General features: G+C 57.4%; 13 protein-coding genes across 13 annotated transcripts; 6 read left to right on the top strand and 7 right to left on the bottom strand.

Annotated features, from left to right (window-relative positions):
• Nucleotides 1-335: 335 nt before the first annotated feature.
• SPRG_02165 (hypothetical protein) lies at nucleotides 336-935 on the top strand (the record flags this gene model as incomplete). Its single annotated transcript, XM_012340716.1, has 1 exon — nucleotides 336-935. Exon 1 carries the CDS (start codon nucleotides 357-359, stop codon nucleotides 933-935), a length of 579 nt encoding a protein of 192 aa, XP_012196106.1. The 5' UTR covers nucleotides 336-356.
• Nucleotide 936: 1 nt separating this feature from the next.
• SPRG_02164 (hypothetical protein) lies at nucleotides 937-1,988 on the bottom strand. The gene is made up of 2 exons (XM_012340715.1): nucleotides 1,197-1,988; nucleotides 937-1,139 (listed from the first exon to the last, which is right to left on the bottom strand). The coding sequence occupies exons 1-2, from the start codon at nucleotides 1,979-1,981 to the stop codon at nucleotides 953-955; spliced, it is 972 nt and encodes a 323-aa protein (XP_012196105.1). The 5' UTR covers nucleotides 1,982-1,988; the 3' UTR covers nucleotides 937-952.
• A 283-nt stretch (nucleotides 1,989-2,271) lies between these two features.
• SPRG_02163 (phosphatidate cytidylyltransferase) lies at nucleotides 2,272-3,447 on the top strand. Its single transcript, XM_012340714.1, has 6 exons — nucleotides 2,272-2,528; nucleotides 2,571-2,624; nucleotides 2,676-2,816; nucleotides 2,865-2,944; nucleotides 2,993-3,175; nucleotides 3,230-3,447. The coding sequence occupies exons 1-6, from the start codon at nucleotides 2,312-2,314 to the stop codon at nucleotides 3,368-3,370; spliced, it is 816 nt and encodes a 271-aa protein (XP_012196104.1). The 5' UTR covers nucleotides 2,272-2,311; the 3' UTR covers nucleotides 3,371-3,447.
• A 1,349-nt stretch (nucleotides 3,448-4,796) lies between these two features.
• Nucleotides 4,797-5,895, top strand: SPRG_02162 (hypothetical protein). The gene has a single exon (XM_012340713.1). It carries the CDS (start codon nucleotides 4,841-4,843, stop codon nucleotides 5,789-5,791), a length of 951 nt encoding a protein of 316 aa, XP_012196103.1. The 5' UTR covers nucleotides 4,797-4,840; the 3' UTR covers nucleotides 5,792-5,895.
• A 181-nt stretch (nucleotides 5,896-6,076) lies between these two features.
• SPRG_02161 (hypothetical protein) lies at nucleotides 6,077-7,780 on the bottom strand. Its single transcript, XM_012340712.1, has 6 exons — nucleotides 7,693-7,780; nucleotides 7,400-7,642; nucleotides 7,172-7,352; nucleotides 6,596-7,122; nucleotides 6,452-6,545; nucleotides 6,077-6,406 (listed from the first exon to the last, which is right to left on the bottom strand). The coding sequence occupies exons 1-6, from the start codon at nucleotides 7,762-7,764 to the stop codon at nucleotides 6,108-6,110; spliced, it is 1,416 nt and encodes a 471-aa protein (XP_012196102.1). The 5' UTR covers nucleotides 7,765-7,780; the 3' UTR covers nucleotides 6,077-6,107.
• Nucleotides 7,781-7,996: 216 nt separating this feature from the next.
• SPRG_02160 (hypothetical protein) lies at nucleotides 7,997-9,624 on the bottom strand. The gene is made up of 7 exons (XM_012340711.1): nucleotides 9,393-9,624; nucleotides 9,228-9,347; nucleotides 8,914-9,180; nucleotides 8,748-8,862; nucleotides 8,546-8,697; nucleotides 8,268-8,492; nucleotides 7,997-8,217 (listed from the first exon to the last, which is right to left on the bottom strand). Exons 1-7 carry the CDS (start codon nucleotides 9,546-9,548, stop codon nucleotides 8,029-8,031), a joined length of 1,224 nt encoding a protein of 407 aa, XP_012196101.1. The 5' UTR covers nucleotides 9,549-9,624; the 3' UTR covers nucleotides 7,997-8,028.
• A 176-nt stretch (nucleotides 9,625-9,800) lies between these two features.
• SPRG_02159 (hypothetical protein) lies at nucleotides 9,801-11,015 on the bottom strand. The gene is made up of 3 exons (XM_012340710.1): nucleotides 10,844-11,015; nucleotides 10,660-10,801; nucleotides 9,801-10,606 (listed from the first exon to the last, which is right to left on the bottom strand). Exons 1-3 carry the CDS (start codon nucleotides 10,983-10,985, stop codon nucleotides 9,841-9,843), a joined length of 1,050 nt encoding a protein of 349 aa, XP_012196100.1. The 5' UTR covers nucleotides 10,986-11,015; the 3' UTR covers nucleotides 9,801-9,840.
• Nucleotides 11,016-11,300: 285 nt separating this feature from the next.
• On the top strand, nucleotides 11,301-12,065 carry SPRG_02158 (hypothetical protein). Its single transcript, XM_012340709.1, has 4 exons — nucleotides 11,301-11,403; nucleotides 11,453-11,658; nucleotides 11,710-11,857; nucleotides 11,915-12,065. The coding sequence occupies exons 2-4, from the start codon at nucleotides 11,492-11,494 to the stop codon at nucleotides 11,987-11,989; spliced, it is 390 nt and encodes a 129-aa protein (XP_012196099.1). The 5' UTR covers nucleotides 11,301-11,403; nucleotides 11,453-11,491; the 3' UTR covers nucleotides 11,990-12,065.
• Nucleotides 12,066-12,247: 182 nt separating this feature from the next.
• SPRG_02157 (hypothetical protein) lies at nucleotides 12,248-13,314 on the bottom strand (the record flags this gene model as incomplete). Its single annotated transcript, XM_012340708.1, has 2 exons — nucleotides 12,248-12,649; nucleotides 12,673-13,314. The coding sequence occupies 2 exons, from the start codon at nucleotides 13,312-13,314 to the stop codon at nucleotides 12,248-12,250; spliced, it is 1,044 nt and encodes a 347-aa protein (XP_012196098.1).
• Nucleotides 13,315-14,826: 1,512 nt separating this feature from the next.
• SPRG_02156 (hypothetical protein) lies at nucleotides 14,827-16,059 on the top strand (the record flags this gene model as incomplete). Its single annotated transcript, XM_012340707.1, has 3 exons — nucleotides 14,827-15,069; nucleotides 15,119-15,269; nucleotides 15,327-16,059. Exons 1-3 carry the CDS (start codon nucleotides 14,892-14,894, stop codon nucleotides 16,057-16,059), a joined length of 1,062 nt encoding a protein of 353 aa, XP_012196097.1. The 5' UTR covers nucleotides 14,827-14,891.
• SPRG_02155 (hypothetical protein) lies at nucleotides 15,953-17,095 on the bottom strand. The gene is made up of 4 exons (XM_012340706.1): nucleotides 16,763-17,095; nucleotides 16,652-16,716; nucleotides 16,265-16,596; nucleotides 15,953-16,192 (listed from the first exon to the last, which is right to left on the bottom strand). Exons 1-4 carry the CDS (start codon nucleotides 17,043-17,045, stop codon nucleotides 16,099-16,101), a joined length of 774 nt encoding a protein of 257 aa, XP_012196096.1. The 5' UTR covers nucleotides 17,046-17,095; the 3' UTR covers nucleotides 15,953-16,098.
• Nucleotides 17,096-17,545: 450 nt separating this feature from the next.
• Nucleotides 17,546-18,813, top strand: SPRG_02154 (hypothetical protein). The gene is made up of 3 exons (XM_012340705.1): nucleotides 17,546-17,834; nucleotides 17,884-18,034; nucleotides 18,082-18,813. The coding sequence occupies exons 1-3, from the start codon at nucleotides 17,594-17,596 to the stop codon at nucleotides 18,809-18,811; spliced, it is 1,122 nt and encodes a 373-aa protein (XP_012196095.1). The 5' UTR covers nucleotides 17,546-17,593; the 3' UTR covers nucleotides 18,812-18,813.
• SPRG_02153 (hypothetical protein) lies at nucleotides 18,804-19,842 on the bottom strand (the record flags this gene model as incomplete). The annotated part of the gene is made up of 3 exons (XM_012340704.1): nucleotides 18,804-19,280; nucleotides 19,325-19,423; nucleotides 19,479-19,842. The coding sequence occupies 3 exons, from the start codon at nucleotides 19,840-19,842 to the stop codon at nucleotides 18,922-18,924; spliced, it is 822 nt and encodes a 273-aa protein (XP_012196094.1). The 3' UTR covers nucleotides 18,804-18,921.
• Nucleotides 19,843-19,949: the final 107 nt, after the last annotated feature.

Genomic DNA, 19,949 nt, shown 5'->3' with positions numbered 1-19,949 from the left:
GCCGTCCAAGGTGCGCCGACGACGACTGCAACTCGCACTGCTCGGCCGCCCGCATCTGACCCGTGAACGGATGCGCGAATCCGGATTAACCCGCTACATAGCTCTTTGAATCTCGGTGCTGCCAAGGCCATGGACCCCGGGGACCGACGTGCGTTGAAGTGACCGGAGACCGCGAGCGCTATGCTCGAGCGTGGATGGCACATAACGTTGCTGGCACCGTCTGTCCATCCACCGTACATTTACGTGCACGCAAAAGCAAATAGCAAGCGGCAGGATCAGCGCGCCACGTCATTACGTCCGGATACCATAATCTTGATCACACTATTCAGCAAGTCGTGATAATTGGTGTCGACGCGATGACGACCTCGGTCCTGGCCCGGATCGGGCGCTTACCGCCATGTGCATGGCTCGTCCGTGGCCTAGCGACGAAGAAGCCACCGATCGACCTGCGCGAAGAGGACCTCGATGAGTCGTTCGTCAAAGGCAGCGGAAAGGGCGGCCAAAAGATCAACAAGGTCCGCAACAACGTCTTCCTCAAGCACCGGCCGACCGGCCTCTTTGTGCAATGCCAGAAGACGCGATCGCTTGATGACAACCGCCGCGTCGCGCGCAAGCTCTTGGCCGCCAAGCTGGACGACCACTTTAACGGCGCGCAGAGCGTCCGCAGCCTCAAGATTCTCAAGCTCCAGAAAAAGAAGGCGAAGAAGAAGGCCAAGTCCCGGCAGAAGCACCTCGCCGGCTCCAAAGACGCCGCTGCTCACGATGTGGACGAAGACGACAACGACGACGACGAAGATAGCGATGATGATGAAGACAGTGACGAAGACAGTGGCGAAGACAGTGCCGACGACCACGACAGTGAAGACGACCCAGATGACACAGATGACAGTGCGCAAGACAAGGCCGCTGCAGCTGCACGCAAAGAGCAGCAGTAGCGTGCGGGTGCATAGTATTAAAACGAGAGATCGACGGGTTTTTCTTGCTTTTGGCTTCGCGACCCTTCCGGCGGGAGGTGCAAGTTCTCGAGCTTCAGCTTCCGCCGTTCGCGTTTGATACCGAGCTGGGCGTGCTCGAGGGCGTGGGACGTCACGGACTGGAGGCGCGCGAGCTTGTGGATGCAAAAGAGCCCAGAAAACTCCCTACGCTCAGAACCATCAAGCTTCGGAAATAAAATGGACGATAAATAGGGCACGTACTGGAGCTCGGATGGCACTTGTTGCAGGTCGCCGAGGAACGAGCTCACTTCAAAGGCGTAGTCGCCAATGTGTCGGAGTTGCGCGGCGAGCGACCGCGGGAACAAGTACAGCGGGATGCTCATCATGCACACCAGACGATGGCGGTGGCAGTGCAGGAGACCTTTGATCGCGCGCAGAAATTGTACGAGGGGCCCCGCGTTCGTGACATCGCTGTAGATGACGGGAGACCCGACGTCGCTGAGCGCGACGCGCACGACAACGTTGGGCGGCGTCGTCTCGAGGAGCGAGACCAGCTGGAGGTAGACGTCGCGGTAGGCCGTGCCGGGTAGCGTGCAGATCTCGACGCTCGTTTCCTTCATGTCGGCTGCCATAGGCTTGGAGAGGTCAAAGCTGTGGCAAAAGCGATGGCTACTACTGCTGGTCGTTGGCGACTCGGCGCTGTACTTTTCGTACTGCCACGCGATCGTGAGCTTGGATTGCACCTGCGCCTTGACTTGCTTTTGCGCGAGGCTGAGCTCCAACGGTAGAGACTCCAAGACGGCGCTGTCGGCGGCGACCGTGTGCGCGTTGGCCAAGCCTTCGGCGGCAAAGTACCGCAGGAGATCGGCGCTGTACGAGCCAAAGCAGGACGACTCGAGCAGTGTGAGCGACCCGAGAAGAAGACCGCCGCCGAGGAGCGCGTCCATCTCGCGCAGACCGCTGGACGTGAGCACTTGGTTGTTGATGAACGGCTTGGTGCCACGCAGCGGCGCGGCCGCGCTCGTCGCCCGCCGGAAGCTTGACATTGCACCAAGAACGCCACTGAGTGCAAGTGCAATGCGCAATCTTATTTTCGGCATTTGCCGCCCCTATCTGTTCTTGGTCGCGGCATCTTTTCTCTGCCGCGTGGTGGCTGACTGCAATTCAATCCGGGAACAAGTAGCCCAGTAGCCTGGACATGCCGGGCTGGAACCCTCGTCTGATCGACCTGTGCAACGTTGCTGCTCTTGTGGTCAGCGGTCTGTTTTCGGCATGCGGCAGATGTGCCGAATTTAGAGCATGGACCTTGAAAAGTTAAGCATACAAATGCCAAGATAGTACAAGTAGCCGCTGTTGTCGTGTAGGGCCAAGCAGCGATGCACGAGTCGGTCGTCATGTTCCTTGCGCCCTGGAGCGCGATCATGGGCCTGCTCTACCTCACGCCTCTCTCGACCTACATGGGCGCTAGCAGCCTCACGATCGTCTTCTTCATCAGCGCGATCCTGGCCCTGCAGTTCCTCGTCGTGAAGCGCTCCAACTACAGCAACGTCCGCACGACGCAGGAGCTCCACGTGCGCCGCAAGGTCCAACACGGTGCGATACCAATGCTTCATGCGGCGCTAACGCTGCATGTAGCGGGCACGGGCGTCTTGATCGTCGTGGCGACCTTTTACGGCTCGGCCCTCGAAGGTTTGTGCTCGCATCGCCGTGAGGCAGCCGCTCATGACCTCGTCGTACTAGCCGCAGTCATCTTGGCCATCTGCGCCTTGACGTTCTACTGTGTGAGCTTCATGCGTAAGCAGTCCAAGGCCGTCGACGCCATTTACCTGCAAATCTTTGGGCCGATCCTGCGCCAGCACGAAGTCGGTCACCGCCTGCCTGGTACGTCGACTGGGCAAGGCGACCTCCGCTGACCGCGATCACGCTTAGGCGCCTTTTACTTTCTCATGGGCTCGGCGCTCTCGTTCGTGTTATACCCCAAGTTCATTGCCCAGCTCGCCGTCCTGCATGTACGTTGCGACTGCCTCTTGTCTGTGAGAGCTTATTGCGGATGGTAGCTCTCGCTTGGTGACCCGTGCGCGTCCTTCTTTGGCATCACGCTGGGCCAACACTCGACCAAGCTATGGAACGGCAAGACCCTCGCAGGCGTCATTGGCTGTTTTCTCGTCTGCCTCCTTTCGAGTGTCGCCTTCCTCACCACGGCGACGCACGATGCAATCACGGACCTGAGCACGTTCCAGGTATGTCCTCCTCTTCTACTAGACTTGTAGTGTGAAGCATGCGCCTGGCTGTAGCAACTTCTCTTGATGGGCATGGCGGGCATTGCTGGCGCGATCGGCGAAGTCCTCAACGTCGGCTGCGACGACAACCTCTCGATGCCGCTGTTCTCGGGGCTCTTCATGACCCTTTTTTACCACGCAATCCTCGCGCTGTAGAAGACATGGTTTCTGCTTTGTACCACTTAGCTTAATAGAGTATATTGTGGCAACGGCCCCATGCCCTTGACGATGATTACAGCTCGTTCTTGCACGCGTTGCGATGTTGGTTAGAGTTGTGTTAGCGCGATGACGATGTTAAGCAAAACAGATTGGCGAGAGAAGTTAGTTTGGATTGGATTAGCGTAATATTTTAAGGTGTAGCGGAGGACCACGAACATCTTCTACGATGGCAGTAGGAGCGTCCGAGGTGGCCCAAGGCGTTGATGTAGCAGACTGAAAAATTGGAGACAATCATTTCCGGATTGAACACAGAGTGTAATCTGCAGGCTATTGTTATAAAGACGACGTCGTGGTAGATAGATCGATCAGAGAATTGTAGTCAATGTTTAAATCACGCTGGGATCAACATCAAGATTTTCCTCACTTCGAGCAAACAACGGTCAGACAAATGAATCAAGTGTAGAATGTAGGAACAAAAAGACCAGCTGCCTCATTGGAGGAGACTGCCAGTGAGTATAGTCCCGTAGCTCTTGCAGACTGAAAAATTGGAGACAATCATGGGAACGATTGAACACAGAGTGTAATCTGCAGACTATGCTATCACATACATGTGGCTCACAAAGTCAACCGCCCTTTGCAGAGCGTTGGAAGGTGTACGCGAGCACACCTGTCGACTTCATAAGCCTTCGCTATGTGCTGCGTTCTATGCCCATTTGATGACTAGGAACATCCCGCGGGTTGTTGGACGAGCGCACGACTTGCTACTCTTCTAGATGGCGACCGATGGTAAATTGCAAACTGACCACCTCTCACGGACTCGCCGCCAAACGACTGGTCGGGATCGTATCCGGATGCACCAATCAAATGGCTTCGCTCAACCCTTATCCTTTAATATACGAAGACCAACGAGTCTGAGAGGTATTACATTTGAAAGGGTGACGGTTTCGTGCGGAGGTTTCGCCACGCCATGGCCGGATGGCGGGAAGCAGCTCCGTCGACTTAGCAAATTGAAGTTGACGCAGCCACCGCCGACGTCGATACATTCCAGCATACTAGTGGCCAGTTGATCGTGGACGAAAAGAGGCCGGAAAAGCACTTGCACTCTTGCATTGCGGCAACGAGGCCACGAGGCACGAGGCGCGTAGTTTAGAGCGCCAGGCAACGCATGGGCCCCAAGCCCGCTTGTGGATTCACACTCTCAGGTTAGCGCTGTCAGGTATGTTTTCTTCTACATTTTGTTTACGTCCACTCCAAAGCGCTTGCAAACAACGACTGCAGCGAGAGCAAATCGCAAATTTCTGAAAACCTATCCAACAGATCCCGATCGCGCACGGGAAACTAGGGAATAAACAATGTTCCCTTGACGGGACACGACCAATGGGACGGCAGAGCCTGTCGGAATTGATATTACCTGCAAGAGCGCGTCGGTCGATCTTTCCACTTCTCGCCAGTTGCAAAGTTTGATTGATGTTGGCAGAGTGGACCACCGAGTCGTCCGTGCTCCTCGGCGTCAACACGACGCTGCTGCTGCTCATCGCAGCGGTCTTTGGCTTGAACGTCGCGCGCCACCACCGGAACCTCCACGACGCCTACTCGCAGGTCATTGTGCTGCGCCTCGCGCTCTCGTTTTTCATCTCGGGTGGCGCGTACTTTCTCAACTTTTTGTGGCAAATCATCTACCGAGACGAGACGCTGACCGAGATCCAAGAAGCGATCGGCCACTTTATCTCGGGCCTCCTCGAAGGCCTCGTGCTTCTCTCGTTCTTCGCGCTCCTCGTCGTTCAAGTCGGCGGCACGAGCCACGCGGTGCGCTTGTTTGCCCAGTACGCCAGCAACGGCGGCAATGACGCGGCGACGTCGATGGCGTCAGCGCAGAAGCACTACAGCGTCTACCGACGTATTTTGTGTCTCTTCGTTCTGGCGCGCCCGTGCATGGCCGTCGCGCTCTCTCTTCTGCACTCGAATTCGAATCCGACCAAGTCGATTCGCACCGTCATTGCGGTGTGCAACGTCCTCTTCCTCGTCGCCGCCGTCGCGTCTGTCGTGCGAACGATGCGGCGTCTCCGCGTCGAAATCCCGGCGTCGTTTCATGGCGCGGTCAAGTTTATCATTGTCAAGCTGCTACTGCTGCTCTCCGTCTTGCAGTGGACGGTCTACACGTACATTGACGACGACGCGAGGACGCCGTCGCACTTGGAGATTTACTGGACCGCGTGCATGCTCGAGGTGCTTCTTCTCTCGACCGCGTTCTACGTCGCGTCGGCGCCAGCGTCGTTCACTGCTGCCGACACGCCGAGGGTGCCCTTCTGGCGCTTCTGGGATGTCGCTGACAACCCGATCCGCGGCAGCAAGTCGGTCGACCGCCTTCCTGAAATGGAGTTCAGTCCCGCGCCGGCGACGCCGCAGCACCTCGTCTAAACACCCCTTGTGTCTCGAACATGACCTTGAAGATGAAGAGTCATGCCCCATGCGGTTGCAAAGTCTACGATAATGAAGAAACACGATTTGCTTTGTATGACAACTTCTTTGTGCGTACAACCCGTTCCGGGTCTTTGCCGCAACTGCCTCAACACTTGTCAGCCGACACGGGCGTGTCGAGCCCATGTGTGCAACGCCACGTACTCGTGCTTCTACCTACTTCGACGGACATGTTTCCTTGGCCTTGTACTCACTTGGCTCTAGGGGGACCGACGCGACGATGTACAAGCAACGACCGTCTGGGGTCTCGATCTCTTTATTCCGTGTAAAGAAACGAGTTTTGCGCGCGGCGGCGCATCGCGATCGACGCCCGCAGGCTGCGCGCCTTCGTCTTGTGCCCCGCGCGCTTATCGGCCGTCGACATCATATTGTACTTGGCTTGGCCGTGGCCGCGCACCTGGAAGATCTCGCGCAACACATCGTTCTGCATCAAATGCACTTGGAAGCCCGTTGCGAGTTCGCGTCGAAGCACGTCCGCCTGGAAGAGCCGGCCCCACGTGTTGATCTCGATGAGCTCGTCCTCGACGTGCATGTCCCGCTCTTGTGGTCCCATGCCTACGTGACCGATGCACCGTCTGTCGTACGCAGGCAGCTACACACCTGTTTCGAGCGTCTCGAGCACCTCCTTGAACGTCGAGCGCTGCGTCTTGCGGTTCTTCTTTCCGATCGTTTTGCCCGACTCTTTCATAAACGACTAGAAAAACCATCGACTTCCGCGCCTTCCAAGGCAAATATGATTGATACCTGGATCTTGGGAATGAGTCCCGAGATGGGACTCGACGACGACTCTTGGTCGTACGACCACGACGACTGGGCGATCGCGTACTTGTACTCGATGACGAGCGCCAGCGCCTCGCACGCCATGGCGCGCACCGTTGTGTCTTCGCCCGCTTGCACCATATTGACCAGCGCCACGATGTGGTCTGCGATGATCGAGCTCTGGTCGTAGATCATGGGCACGATCTGCGACGGGTTGAAGCAGCTGAGCAAGAAGGCCCAGCACTCGATGGCCGCGACTTTGAGCGTCGGGTCGTCGTTGAGCCCGTCGTCGCTCTCATCGCGCTGGTCGTCTTCGCTGCCAATGCTATCGTTATCGTCCTTCTCCACGTGGCGGCCCGTGAGGATCGAGCCAAGGAGCTCCAGCACTTCCCACTTGGGCTGGTCTTCGTTGGTGCACATAAACACGGAAATGCTCAGTGCGTAGACCGCCTCGACACGGAGCTCCGTGTCGCACTTGTCTGTGACCGTCCGGCGAAGCGGTTGCAGCACGCCTAGGACAGGATGCCGCTACACCATCGACCAACGCCATGCCCATCGTACCGTTATAGTAAGCCTCTTCGTCCGAGCCCAGCGTGATCGATACAAGGGCCAAGAAGCGCAAGCAGAGCACGGCCGACTCGGGATGACGCTTCTTCAAGCACGCCAACGCGGCCGTGACGAGCCGCGACTTGATGCTGCCCACTTCTTGCGTCAGCGCCGACGCACAGAGCAACACGTTCAGCTACAAGTCTTGTGGGTTCTCGATGCTATCCATTTCAGTGCGCGCACCTTCTCGAGAGCTGCGACCCGCGTCTCGTCCCGCTTCTCTTCGAGCTCTTCGACAAGGTCATGGAGCGCCTCCTTGGCGTCCTTGGACTTGCCGTGGCCGCCTTTCCATTCGTCGAAGCCGTCAAGCTCTGACTCGGAGCTTTCAGCGTCACGGTTGGTTAGGTTGCTCACCGCCTCGACCGACCGGACATCTTCCTCATCGCCGTCGTGGGCGAACGCATGGCGGAGGAGACGCTTCCCTTCCTAGAGGCTGCATGAGCCTCATGGAGCCATGGGCTTGGTCATGCATCTACCTCGCTCAGGCGCCGGCGATGGTGAGCGTCGAAGCGACTCGCTCCGTGATGCTTCTTGCCTGACTTGCCCATCTCGTCGTCCCAGTGTATTGCAAATCTGCGGATGGCATTTTGGATCGTTTCTGGTCCGGATACAAGTCTGCTGTAATCGGATGCGTGGTCATTGGTTTAGATGTCAGATTGAGGGCACATTTTAACCAATGATATCGCGCACTTTCGGATCTTGAGCCGGTGTCGTTGCTCGTCATGTCTCGCAAGGCTAAATGCTACGAGGGTCTCTGGTGGTTGACACAACACACGCAAGGAATGTCAACGTCGTGGAATGCATTGCTTTCGCTACTTTTTCTTTTTTCCCTTGCTCTTCTTCTTCTTCTCGAGCTCGAGCTTGGCTTGGAACTCGGCTTGCTTCCGCCACGCTGCTTGGCGCATGCGGTCGTCGTCCTCTCTCGCTTGGCGCTGGCGCTCGGCCTCCATTTTCTCCCGGTCACTGGACCGCTCCTTGGCGCGGTCGTCCAGCCATTGTTCCTAACGCCCATGAGCGCACCGATATATATATATATATGCTGGTAGCGTACATGCTCTTCTTGCTTTTTGCGGTCTTGGTTGCGCTTGCGCTCGCGCTCTGCCGCGTCCATTTGCCCTTTCTTCATGAGACCGCGCTTGCGCTGGACGACGTCGGCCGCGTCAATGTTCTCGGCGACGCGCTTCGAAATCAAGTTGGCGTCCGAGAGCGCGATCTTGTTGTTGCCAACGTCGAGGCAGAGAACCGTACTGTTGTTGTACAGCCCTTTCACGAGCGCCTACGATAATACAGCTCACATTTTCAAAAAGGCTATTGCTTGGCATCTCGGACCTTGCCGCCCTCGACGCCCAAGCGTGTGCGCCAGAGGTTCACGCTCGTCAGCGTCGCATTCTTGGCGAGCATCCCGCCAAACGCAGCAATGCCGGAGAAATCCGTCTCGTCCGCTGTCAGCGGATTGCTCTCCAAGCTCAAGTACGCGAGACCTACAGATAGGAACTTGAATCGACGCTCGCTCTCGGTTGAGTCACTGGACCTTCGTTCACCGCAAGCGCTGCCGCGAGCTCCTTCATGGTCGTCGGGCCAAAGAGGTTGCTCTCTGCCTCGAGCTTTTGCAGCGATGTGTTGCGTCGCAGGACGTTGGCAATCGCCTATACCCTCCATCCATAAAGAGCTCATCATCACGCGACGAATCTCTATACTTTTCCCGCCATGTCGTCGAGCTGATTGCCGCTCAGATTGAGCGCGCGCAAGCTCAAATTGAACGGCAGCACTTTGGAGAGGGCGCGGGTGGCAACCGAATTGACGCGGAACTGGGCTTCCATCGGCGTCGTATTGGCCTTGACAAGGTCCAGCCACACTTCGAGCTTGGGGTTGTTGGCGATCTCTTCGATCTCTTCGCTGAGCTCGGTCTCGCGCTGTTGCCGCTTGCGCTTGATGGTTTCGCGCAGATAGTTGCGTGCCGCCGTCTACAACGCACGCGATGAGCCCCTTTGCCAAGGCACGTGGAAGTCACTTGAATCTTTTGCGTCATGCGCGACTCGCGCTCCGCGCTGTGCTCGGCATTGAGTTCTTCTTGGAGCCGCGCGGCGTCGTCGTTGAAGAAGCCCTTGGGCTGAATCCCGCGGTCAATGAGCTACATGATGACGCTAAGCTGCCGTGCAAGGTCAATTCGATATACCTCGCGCCGAAGGTCGTTTTGGCCGAGCGAGAAGGCATCCACGGGCGTGCTGTCGTCGGGCGTCACCCGAGACATGATTGCCTCGCGCTCGTCCGGCGGGAGCTTCTCGAGGTCGATTTCGACGTCGTCATCAATGTCAAAGTCCATCGCGTCCATCCTAGCGTCTGAATCGGCGCCGGTAGTCTCGTGACGCTTGGGAAAGCACGCAAGGGCGGCGTCGTCTTTCTCTAAATATCCAACGTTTTGATTCTAGATCGCGCCTCCTCGACGCCCATTGGATGGATACGTACTTCGAAATCAAGCTCCTTCGTGTCATTGTACGAGTATACTCTGATCAGCGCTTCGACCGAGCGGTCGCCCACATATGAAGCGAGCGTCCATGGCCCTCGGCGAAGCACTGCTGTCGAGCGGGAATCTCGTGCATTAGGTAAAAGATGATTGCATCCCACTACAATTTGTAGCAACGACGCCTATTTGGACGCCGAGATGGAGGCACGCACAGCCGCATACACCGTGTTTCTTGCGCTTGAAAGAGGTGCCAGCGACCCACGCCGTACGCAAAGTAGTCGAAGGCCGGCGAGGACTTGGGCGACTGCACGATGGCCCATGTCGCCCAGTAGAGGTGCGACGCCAGTGCATAGACATTGGCTTCGAGTCGCAGTGCTTCGATGGCCATGTCGTCTGCGCTCTCCAAGTATGCGGCGCAGAACGCTCGCTGGTCGGCCTCGCTCGGGTACATGGCCACGTCGCCGACTTCGTCCGGCGGGCCGTGCATGAAGTAGCACCACTCGGTAAAGTGGTTGCCAATGTCAAAGCCGCGCGGGTTGTAGTGGCTGTACTCGAAATCGATAAAGACCACATCGTCCGTCTTGCTCGAGAGCATGATGTTGCTGCAGTTGAGGTCGTTGTGGCAAAACACGATCGGCGACGGCACGGACCGCAGGAGGTCCTTTAAGCGCGTCCACCCGAGCGCCCACGCGTCAAAGTCCACGAGTGCCGGCGTCACGACGCTCTGAGCCAGACGTAGCCACTCGTCAATCGTGTCAAGCAGCCGTGGAGCCCGGTCGATTGCAAGGTCGACACCGTGAAAGACGCGAAAGCGGCGCGCGACCTTTGTAAAAATCGCGGGCACTCGAAGGTCCGTCGCAGTTAGCGGTCGGCCGGCAATAAAGGTCTCGATGCGACCATTCTCAAAGGTCCCGACGAGCCCGAGGCTATCGAGATATGACAACATTAGCAGCCAAAAGAGGGTGCGTCATGATACTACCCAAGGTGCTGCTGGGAAAGCGCACGGTAGATGAAGAGCTCTTCGTCACGGTGCATGAACGCGTCGAGGCCGTGGCCATACACGCGAAGGATGACCGTGCTTGTGGCTATCGAGCAGGCAAACATCGTGTTGGATTGGCCGCCTACAGCAGGATGGAAGCGCGTCAAGGGTAGCGGCGACGCACCGTGCAGCTGCGAGATGGAGATCGCAGTCTCCTGCGCCCATCCAGGCACGAGCGCCTGGAGAAGATGGACGATGTCGTCCCGAAGACTCGACTCTGGCTGGGCGAGGCTCGCGATTCGTGCCGGGGTGATCTCAATGTGCATTGTCGCCGTGTGGTCGATTTGCCCGCGACGTCGCGGCGTTTGATTGGCTGAATCGGTTTTCCAATTACGTGTAGTCTAGCCTAGGCTACGACTGCACTAGCCTAGGCTTCGGACAAGGAACAAGCGTACGAGCGTACTAGTACTGTGCTACTGCAGTAAATTGGGCGAGGATTCGACCGTAGTTGCTCCTTGCTCGACACGGCTCATCACCAAGGGTCCTTCTTCTGCTGAGCGGCCTTTTCACGGGCCTTGGTTTTACACAAACACTAAATTCGAACCAACACTATATCAAGTGGCCGGTGCGATCCAAAATCCGATTGACGATGGGCCTGCAAGGAGCAGTCGATGAGGTTGCGGCGGCGCTGGCCGCAGCCCCGCGCTGGACGCTGTAGCATCGTTCGCTTCTGCGGTCCACGAGGTCCGTCGCTAGACGCACATCTATTGCTGCTCATCGCGGAATGCCATAGCTGCCACACAACGCGCCAAGCGATCCGACTACGACAGCTATGCGAGCGCTTCTGGCCGAGATCGCCGACGATCCCGTGGGAGCTACGGACGCGATAGCGAAGGCCCATCTTCCCCCACCGCTTGTGGCTGCGATCTTACGCCATACAACAGAGCTGCAAGCCAAGACGCCTGGTGCGGCCATTCCGCACCTGCACCGACTGGACTGGTACACGGTATACGAGTTTGTATCTATGAGGACGACGTCTGCGCTGTGTAGGCGAGTCGATATTACCGTTGCAACAAGCTCGATTGCGCCCGTTTGGCAGCCGACAGTGGTGCTCCGCTTCCGAATGACTGACGGTAAGATCCGCGTCACGGAGCTACCGCTGCAGCAATTCCATGAGCTGCGCTACAACACGGCCAAGGTACCCAAGCCGCTACGTCCAGCAATCCTACAACTCGCCACGCACAATACAATGTAGATCCTCCAAGAGATGAATCAGCTCGAGCGCCACCCGATCATGCGACTGACGCAGAACGGCCAAACGAGCATGTGATCCGCCGCTCCAGGCCGAAGCTGCACAAGATATCATAACCAGATGAGATGAAGCATCGACTGTGTTGCGGCGGGTGGTTGAGTGACATGCGTCGGGATAGCCTTCCTGGCACCTCCTAGACGCTGATTGCATGGAATCAAGGGTCAATGAGATGGTCCTCCTTGTCTACCTTTGCCCCAAAATGGATGGATACGCTCATAGCGGGGTTCAAATAGCTTATATTAGTCGACAATATCACATACACACATACGCCCAGACCTAGACGGCGTTCTGGCGCTGGCTGTGGAAGGCCGCCCAGCGACACTTGGCGTACGCTTCAAAGTCAAAGTCGATCGTCGACTGCGTCGCCTGGATAAAGCCCCACAGCGACCAAAACAAGTGCGTCGCCAGCGCATACGTGTTGGCTTCCGTCCGCAGCGCCTCCACGTCCGCCGCCGTCGGCGCGCCGTCCGCTTCCAAGTACGCACGGCAGAACGCCCGCTGCTCGTCCACGCTCGGATACGCTCCAAAGTCGCCGAGGTGCGGCGTCTCGCCGTGGTAGTTGTAGCACCACTCGCTAAAGTGGTTGCCGAGGTCGTACCCGCGCGGGTTGTAGTGGCTGTACTCGAAATCGATAAAGACCACGTCGTCCGTCTTGCTCGAGAGCATGATGTTGCCGTACTGCAAATCGTTGTGGCAAACACGACCGGCGACGGCACGGCCGCCAGCATCGTCTCGAGCGTGCCAATGTCCTCGGCAAACGCGTCAAAGTCGACCGAGATGGATGTGGCGGCAGCGACCTTGGACTTGGCGTCGCGAAAGAGTTTGTGGATGTTCTTGAGGATGCGCGGGTGGCGGTCAATGTCGACGTTGACGTCGTGGAAGGCGCGGAACTTGCGCGCAATCTTGGTCGAGATGAGCGGGTCGCGGATGTCGGCGGCCGTGCACGTGGCGCCGTCAATCATGGTTTCGACACGGCCATTGTCAAACTCGCCGAGGAGGCCGACGCCCAGGTCAAACTGCGAGAGTTGCTGGAAGACGTGCATCTCTTCGCTGCGCTCAAAGAACGCGTCGGTGCCTGTGCCGTAGATGCGCAGGAGCACCTTGCGGTTGTGCTGCGTCTTCTTTTCGCACGCAAAGATGACGTTGGTCATGGCGCCGCTGAGGTGCTGGATCGTCACGTCCGCCGGCGACACGTTCTCCCAGCCCGAGACGACGCAGCCGAGCGCCTTGGAGATCTCGCGGCGGAGGAGCTCGGGCTGGTTGTCGAGCGCGTCCGGGATGTCGACGTGCATCGCGATCGAGACGTTGCTCGAGTCCGCGCGGAGGGTAGTGTTCGGGGCCATGTGAGCTCGACCAGGCAAATTCGGAAATGACAAGAAAAGAATGCTGGGTTCGGCTCTCCTTGGCTGTGATTCGTCGAGCGACCGACCGAGAGTGGGACGGTATTGCCACCTGCTGCGACGTCGTCCAGGGCGATTTCTTGAAGTCGGTGCTTTATTGGGCCGTTTTAATGCATTAATGCACCAGAGCGCTCAAGGCACCGTACAAAGTGGCCTAGCTACTACACGTGCGTGATCCATTCTGTCGACTCGGTTCACCTCCCAGTCTCGCGCAAGCGGAGGGATCTCTCCGACAGTTCTGACGTCAGAGCGTCGCGAGGTCGATGTTCTCGAAACCTCGATCCGTTGGGTGGTGGTATGTGCGCGTACATGCAGGATTCCATGGCCGATCGTGCTCCAGGTACCAATGCGTGTCTGGCTCAGATCGAGCGTCCGACGGCCGCGAGACAGGACGTCGATCAACAAGGTGTGGGATTGCCTTACTGTTAGTTCGAGCACTGGATTTGATTGCTTCCGTTCCGCTTTGCTACCTTCTCGCCGTCTGCGGCAACGTCTAGCGACGAGACTCGTTGCGTTATTCGCTCTCGGTGGCCAAAAAAGCCAGCGGTCAATCACGACCCACGATGGCGCTTCAACCCAAGTGTCGACTCGACGCAGACCTGGCACCCACCTGCACGTCGTGAGAACACCGTCTTGCCGCGGACGGACGCGACGGTGGCATCCACGCTCCACCTCCTCGCATGACCTTGCATCGCGCGCTGCTGCCTCTATATCACCTGCCCAACGAACGCAAACGCAAGGAATGAATGGCGTGCACGGCTCATCGATGGCCGCCTCCATGCTGCTCCAAAACTTGAGGCTGTCCACAGTATCTTGGTTTCTTCCATCTGTTTTGGCATTTGGTCCAGAGCGCGGTGAGAAACATGTGAGAAACAGAGTGTTTAAATCCCACGTCACGCGAAAAAAGAACCCTGGTTCCGAATCGCACCACGTACGTCCTACGGCGAGGAAGCGAAGAGCGGTACGTACTCCGTGGACGTCAGCTTGCACACAAGCTCTTGCCGTTGCCGCCACCATGCACCACTTTAGGCAATCAAGCGTTCTGTCGGTCCGCAGGTTTCTTACAGTAAGGTTGAATTCAAACATGGTAGACGATCGCGATCGTGGTCGTCATCTTTTGGGACTATATTTGGGCTCTTCTCTGGGTCTCCTAGTTCAAGGGTCTGGCGACGGCGAAGCTGCTTCGGTGTCAACAGCCGGCGACAAGCGGCTAGCGCGCGACGGCCGACAATTACCACGTATGTGAAAAACGTGGACACCACGAATGTGATAAACGTGAAACACACACAGGTGGATTAGCGTCCCTCTTTTTGTCAAATGGACGACTCTGCCATTTGCGACGCCGAGATGCCACTGTAGTATCCACTCGCCTACGTGGAAAGCGCTGATTGGTCATCTGAAATGGCGCGATTTGACTGGTGCAATCTCAACGCGCCTTTCCCATTTTTCTTGAAGGATCGCCCAAGTTGGGTTCCAATCGCCTTTTCCTTCGGAAGTTCCCGCCTTGCAGTCACTGAGTCATGGCTAAGAGCGACGCGCCCCCCTCGACGCTCAACGTCACGTCCTACTTGAAGGCAGCTGCCTCCTTTGAGCGCGAGAATGAAGGTCTTCGCCGCCAGGTCGCAGGGGCCCTCTCCACCACCGTCGCTGGCTGGGCCAACGTTGCGCTCGACGACATCACGATCACGCATTTGAGCGGTATCAAAGCGCATTGGCTTGCAATAAGAACCTTATTGGTACGTGATAGGTGCCATGACCAACGTCATCTTCGCGTGCGAGAAGCCGTCGTCGCCCAACAAGAAGGTCCTGCTACGCGTCTACGGCCCTGGCACGGACGCCTTCTTCTCCCGCGGCGAAGAAACCCTTGTCTTCCAGCAGCTTTCCGAGCGCGAGATGGGGTACATCCATTCACAGAGCCACCCGAGATGCAGTTAACAGACTGCGACCATGTATAGTGTTGGTCTCCTTGGCGAGTTTGACAATGGCCGTGTCGAGACCATGATTGACGGCGCCACGTGCACGGCCGCCGACATCCGCGACCCGCTCATCTCGACCAAGATTGCGCGCAAGTTCCGCGCCTTCCACGACGTCAACGTCGACATTGACCGCCACCCGCGCATCCTCAAGAACATCCACAAACTCTTTCGCGACGCCAAGTCCAAGGTCGCTGCCGCCACATCCATCTCGGTCGACTTTGACGCGTTTGCCGAGGACATTGGTACGCTCGAGACGATGCTGGCGGCCGTGCCGTCGCCAATCGTGTTTTGCCACAACGATTTGCAGTACGGCAACATCATGCTCTCGAGCAAGACGGACGACGTGGTCTTTATCGATTTCGAGTACAGCCACTACAACCCGCGCGGGTACGACCTCGGCAACCACTTTAGCGAGTGGTGCTACAACTACCACGGCGAGACGCCGCACCTCGGCGACTTTGGAGCGTATCCGAGCGTGGACGAGCAGCGGGCGTTCTGCCGTGCGTACTTGGAAGCGGACGGTGCGCCGACGGCGGCGGACGTGGAGGCGCTGCGGACGGAAGCCAACACGTATGCGCTGGCGACGCACTTGTTTTGGTCGCTGTGGGGCTTTATCCAGGCGACGCAGTCGACGATCGACTTTGACTTTGAAGCGTACGCCAAGTGTCGCTGGGCGGCGTTCCAGACCCGAGCAACGCTGCGCGTCGAGTAGGTATTGATAGCTCAAACAGGTCTTCTCTAAATTGCTAAGTTACTTTTTCAAATGCTGAAACATGCCCGATTTGTTGAGGTAGTCGCGCAGGTACATACTGCCAGAAGCAAACGTCGAGAGCGCGACCGAGCCACTACAAACACAGAAAGGAGGTGAGTTCGGCCCATAAATAATGACCAGGTAATGAATGACGTGGCAGACATACAACATGACGTTCATGGCCAGGTCCCCCGGCATGTGAAAAGCGGCGTTGAGAAGCGCGCCACCGAGCGTTGCAAATTGCAGCGCTGTGTTGGCCTTGGAGAGATTGCTCGGGTTGACTTCAAACGACGTGAGGTCGTCGGTCTGGAAAAATGCCGAGCTGTTCGTCTTTGTGTGGTATCGATGGTAGAGCGTGCCACCAATGAGCAGGAGGTCCCGACCAAAGATCACAACGATAAGCGGCAGCGGCAGCAAACCCGCGTAGCCCATGCTCACGCACAGCGTGCCGACCATGACCTTGTCGGCAAGTGGATCCAGAAATGTGCCCACGATCGTCTAGCCTTGCGATTGAGTCTTGGCAAAGGCAATGCACATGCATATATATACATACCTTTTGGTTGAGCTTCCGGGCGAGGTACCCGTCCAGCCAGTCGGAGAATCCCGCCGCGCCAAGCACTATTTTTGATGTGACGTGGCGCGCGACAAAGACGCAATCCATTACCTCCAATCGCAGCAGGATAGCTGCCCGAGACAATGAGGTAGCCAAGGTACGGCGTCGATAGAATCCGAGTGAACGTGATCGCGTTGGGCAGTGTCACCACTTGGTGCGGGTCGTTCGCCTTCTCTTTCGACGGCGGTGCTGCATGCAGGAAGCGGGCGAGCGCTGGGCCAGAGGTCGCCGTCACCTGCTTCGACAAGCGCGGCGTAAGGAGCTGCCGCGCCTTGGCGAGGCTCAGGCGGCGCGAGAGCATCGTCGCCATTGTCGGAATGCTGTGGGCCTCCATTTTGGCCAATCAGTGTTGTGTCAACACCGGACGGCCAATCAAGTGAAACGTCTCGAACAAAAATGCAACAATATCCGCACGTTTGGGCCAATGGAACGCCGCCGTACAATGCACCGTCCAACTGTGTCATCTCGCTTCGGCCAATCAAATACAGCAGGGATTTGAAATGGAGAACAACGAGGCGTAGGCTATTTGCACGCGTCTTAGAGCCTTTGGATGACCATCCTACAACGCGGGCGCGGCATATCATAGGAAGATTTGCATAGAAGATTGATTACCGACGCACTGATGCGTAGTACATGGTGCTTGACATGGCCAACGTGGCGCCTTTGATCTGTCGCAGGCTTCTTGGTAGCCGCTGGAAGCTCCAAAGGACCACCGCGGCAGTCATCTAATCTGGCTGTCCTGTCAATACTTCAAACGAGTCACTTTCTAGAAAACGCGGAGATTGTTGCGTGTTTTCAGCCAATGTAGACGGGCCATGTCGCATTGTGCCAAAGGCATGGTCTTTGTCGCACTATTCGACTTCAACCCAAGACAACATCATCATGTTGGCTGCCCGCAACGTTGCGCGCCGTGCTCTCCACGCTCCACGTCATCTTGGCTTGAGCTGGCGGCTGCTAAGCTCACAGGCAGCCCTTGCGGAAGTGGACCAACGCTTTACAGTCGAGCTCGCGGCCCTCGACCAACCCGAGCTGCTGCGCGCCAACATTACAAAGGCCTTGAACGCTATCGTACCAGGCTGGGAAAAGGCAGCGCCAAATGATGTCGCGCTGACGCACCTCAGCGGTACTCCTCCAATGCCAAGCTCGGCGGTGTTTGCATCATTCATCGATAGGAGCGATGACCAACGTCATCTTCACGTGCACGAAACCAACACCAGTCAACTCGGAGGTGCTCCTCCGCGTCTATGGCGCGGGCACCGACAGCTTCTTTGAGCGGAATGAAGAAATGCAAGTCTTTCAAGAGCTCTCGCGCTACGAGCTCGGGTACGACGACGATACTCTCTTATCGCTCATCATGTCACGGCGTGTAGAGTCGGCCTCCTCGGCGAGTTTGACAATGGCCGTGTCGAAACCATGATTGACGGCGCCACGTGCACGGCCGCCGACATCCGCGACCCGCTCATCTCGACCAAGATTGCGCGCAAGTTCCGCGCCTTCCACGACGTCAACGTCGACATTGACCGCCACCCGCGCATCCTCAAGAACATCCACAAACTCTTTCGCGACGCCAAGTCCAAGGTCGCTGCCGCCACATCCATCTCGGTCGACTTTGACGCGTTTGCCGAGGACATTGGCACGCTCGAGACGATGCTGGCGGCCGTGCCGTCGCCGGTCGTGTTTTGCCACAACGATTTGCAGTACGGCAACATCATGCTCTCGAGCAAGACGGACGACGTGGTCTTTATCGATTTCGAGTACAGCCACTACAACCCGCGCGGGTACGACCTCGGCAACCACTTTAGCGAGTGGTGCTACAACTACCACGGCGAGACGCCGCACCTCGGCGACTTTGGAGCGTATCCGAGCGTGGACGAGCAGCGGGCGTTCTGCCGTGCGTACTTGGAAGCGGACGGTGCGCCGACGGCAGCGGACGTGGAGGCGCTGCGGACGGAGGCCAACACGTATGCGCTGGCGACGCACTTGTTTTGGTCGTTGTGGGGCTTTATCCAGGCGACGCAGTCGACGATCGACTTTGACTTTGAAGCGTACGCCAAGTGTCGCTGGGCGGCCTTCCATAGCCAACGTCAAAACATTGTCTAGCTTGCATCTCTATTTTATCAATTACTTGTAGTTTATCGTTGGTGCCTCAGAACTCATTTCCACCATGGACCCCGTAGCGTCGGTGGTGGAGAGAATACTGGATCGCAGTGCTACGGCTTGGGTAGTGTCTGCTCGAGAAGAGCAGCTTCGGCTTCGAGCTCCTTGTTCTGACGCTTCTGGGCTTTGGTTTGGAGCGTCGAGAGGAGACCGCTCATGGTGACGATTTGGTTGCGAATCTCGCGCACACCAAGGTTCTCTTTGGAGCTCAGTAGGTGCAAGATGGGGTGCATGCGCATGTACTTTTGAACGCTGGCTTCGGCCGTCGCGATCGTCTTTTCAAGGGCCGACGTCGAGAGCGCGTCGACCTTGGTAAAGACAACCTGGAAGTCCGTGTCGAGGTCTTCCATGAGGTCCATAAACTCCTGATCCACGGACGTGATGCCTCGACGACTGTCGATGAGCACAAACACTACACGAGATAAGAGGCAATACTGAACAGACGATGCCACGTACCATGCTTGAGGTTGCTGCCCGTGCGATGTTTGATGTAGCGACCGACAAGGCGATGCCAATCGTCCACCATCGACTTGGGCGCTTGTGCAAAGCCATACCCTACATACATTCGTGCATGAGGAACCGGCATCTTCGGCATGGGAGCACTAGATACCCGGCATGTCGACGAGTGCAATGTCGGGTTGGCCGCCGGGCTTGCCGCCCACCGACACAAAGTGCAGCTGCTGCGTCCGGCCAGGCGTCTTGGACGCCTTCATGATCGTCGACGACGTCAGCGCGTTGATCAGCGACGACTTTCCGACATTCGAGCGCCCGGCAAAGGCGATTTCGGGGACGTCGCCACCCGGTAGGTCGGCTTTCTCGCTCGAGCTGAGGCTGGCCATGCGCTGCGACTCGAGGGCCGAGAAGACGCGCTTCACGAAGGCTTCCTCATGGGGCTTAATGGACGGAGGCAACTCGACGTCCTTGAAGAGCGACCGGAGGGCGCGGAAGTTGGTGCTCGATCCGCGCTTCGCCATCGAGCCAAATTCAAGTGTGCACGCCGCGATGCCATTGGTCGATTCGGAATGGATTGCTTCTTCTTTTCGGCACGGATTGTTGGAGATGCCACATTTAACGCTGCTTG

The sequence above is a fragment of the Saprolegnia parasitica genome, assembly GCF_000151545.1.
Source record: "Saprolegnia parasitica CBS 223.65 unplaced genomic scaffold supercont2.5, whole genome shotgun sequence".
Lineage (NCBI taxonomy): Eukaryota > Oomycota > Saprolegniomycetes > Saprolegniales > Saprolegniaceae > Saprolegnia > Saprolegnia parasitica.
The sequence above is the reverse complement of the archived record's forward strand: the minus strand, read 5'-3'. Positions and strand labels throughout refer to the sequence as shown.

Bases quoted from the DNA above. Each gene is read 5' to 3' on its own strand.
- SPRG_02164 (XM_012340715.1), bottom strand. From the start codon at position 1,981: ATGTCAAGCTTCCGGCGGGCGACGAGCGCGGCCGCGCCGCTGCGTGGC. The intron at 1,140-1,196 runs GTACGTGCCCTA...TTCTGAGCGTAG, and splicing joins CAAGTGCCATCCGAGCTCCA to GGAGTTTTCTGGGCTCTTTT.
- SPRG_02163 (XM_012340714.1), top strand. From the start codon at position 2,312: ATGCACGAGTCGGTCGTCATGTTCCTTGCGCCCTGGAGCGCGATCATG. The intron at 2,945-2,992 runs GTACGTTGCGAC...TGCGGATGGTAG, and splicing joins CCCAGCTCGCCGTCCTGCAT to CTCTCGCTTGGTGACCCGTG. The intron at 3,176-3,229 runs GTATGTCCTCCT...GCCTGGCTGTAG, and splicing joins CGGACCTGAGCACGTTCCAG to CAACTTCTCTTGATGGGCAT.
- SPRG_02162 (XM_012340713.1), top strand. From the start codon at position 4,841: ATGTTGGCAGAGTGGACCACCGAGTCGTCCGTGCTCCTCGGCGTCAAC.
- SPRG_02161 (XM_012340712.1), bottom strand. From the start codon at position 7,764: ATGGGCAAGTCAGGCAAGAAGCATCACGGAGCGAGTCGCTTCGACGCT. The intron at 7,643-7,692 runs GTAGATGCATGA...TGCAGCCTCTAG, and splicing joins ATCGCCGGCGCCTGAGCGAG to GAAGGGAAGCGTCTCCTCCG. The intron at 6,407-6,451 runs GTGTGTAGCTGC...TCGGTCACGTAG, and splicing joins GCTCGAGACGCTCGAAACAG to GCATGGGACCACAAGAGCGG.
- SPRG_02160 (XM_012340711.1), bottom strand. From the start codon at position 9,548: ATGGACGCGATGGACTTTGACATTGATGACGACGTCGAAATCGACCTC. The intron at 8,863-8,913 runs GTATAGAGATTC...TGGAGGGTATAG, and splicing joins TCGACGACATGGCGGGAAAA to GCGATTGCCAACGTCCTGCG. The intron at 8,218-8,267 runs GTACGCTACCAG...CATGGGCGTTAG, and splicing joins GCAAAAAGCAAGAAGAGCAT to GAACAATGGCTGGACGACCG.
- SPRG_02159 (XM_012340710.1), bottom strand. From the start codon at position 10,985: ATGCACATTGAGATCACCCCGGCACGAATCGCGAGCCTCGCCCAGCCA. The intron at 10,802-10,843 runs GTGCGTCGCCGC...ATCCTGCTGTAG, and splicing joins CTCCATCTCGCAGCTGCACG to GCGGCCAATCCAACACGATG. The intron at 10,607-10,659 runs GTAGTATCATGA...ATATCTCGATAG, and splicing joins CTTTCCCAGCAGCACCTTGG to CCTCGGGCTCGTCGGGACCT.
- SPRG_02158 (XM_012340709.1), top strand. From the start codon at position 11,492: ATGCGAGCGCTTCTGGCCGAGATCGCCGACGATCCCGTGGGAGCTACG. The intron at 11,659-11,709 runs GTACACGGTATA...TGCGCTGTGTAG, and splicing joins CACCTGCACCGACTGGACTG to GCGAGTCGATATTACCGTTG. The intron at 11,858-11,914 runs GTACCCAAGCCG...AATACAATGTAG, and splicing joins TGCGCTACAACACGGCCAAG to ATCCTCCAAGAGATGAATCA.
- SPRG_02155 (XM_012340706.1), bottom strand. From the start codon at position 17,045: ATGGAGGCCCACAGCATTCCGACAATGGCGACGATGCTCTCGCGCCGC. The intron at 16,717-16,762 runs GTAATGGATTGC...CATCAAAAATAG, and splicing joins CTATCCTGCTGCGATTGGAG to TGCTTGGCGCGGCGGGATTC. The intron at 16,193-16,264 runs GTATGTCTGCCA...CTGTGTTTGTAG, and splicing joins CTGGCCATGAACGTCATGTT to TGGCTCGGTCGCGCTCTCGA.
- SPRG_02154 (XM_012340705.1), top strand. From the start codon at position 17,594: ATGTTGGCTGCCCGCAACGTTGCGCGCCGTGCTCTCCACGCTCCACGT. The intron at 17,835-17,883 runs GTACTCCTCCAA...ATTCATCGATAG, and splicing joins CGCGCTGACGCACCTCAGCG to GAGCGATGACCAACGTCATC. The intron at 18,035-18,081 runs GTACGACGACGA...CACGGCGTGTAG, and splicing joins CTCTCGCGCTACGAGCTCGG to AGTCGGCCTCCTCGGCGAGT.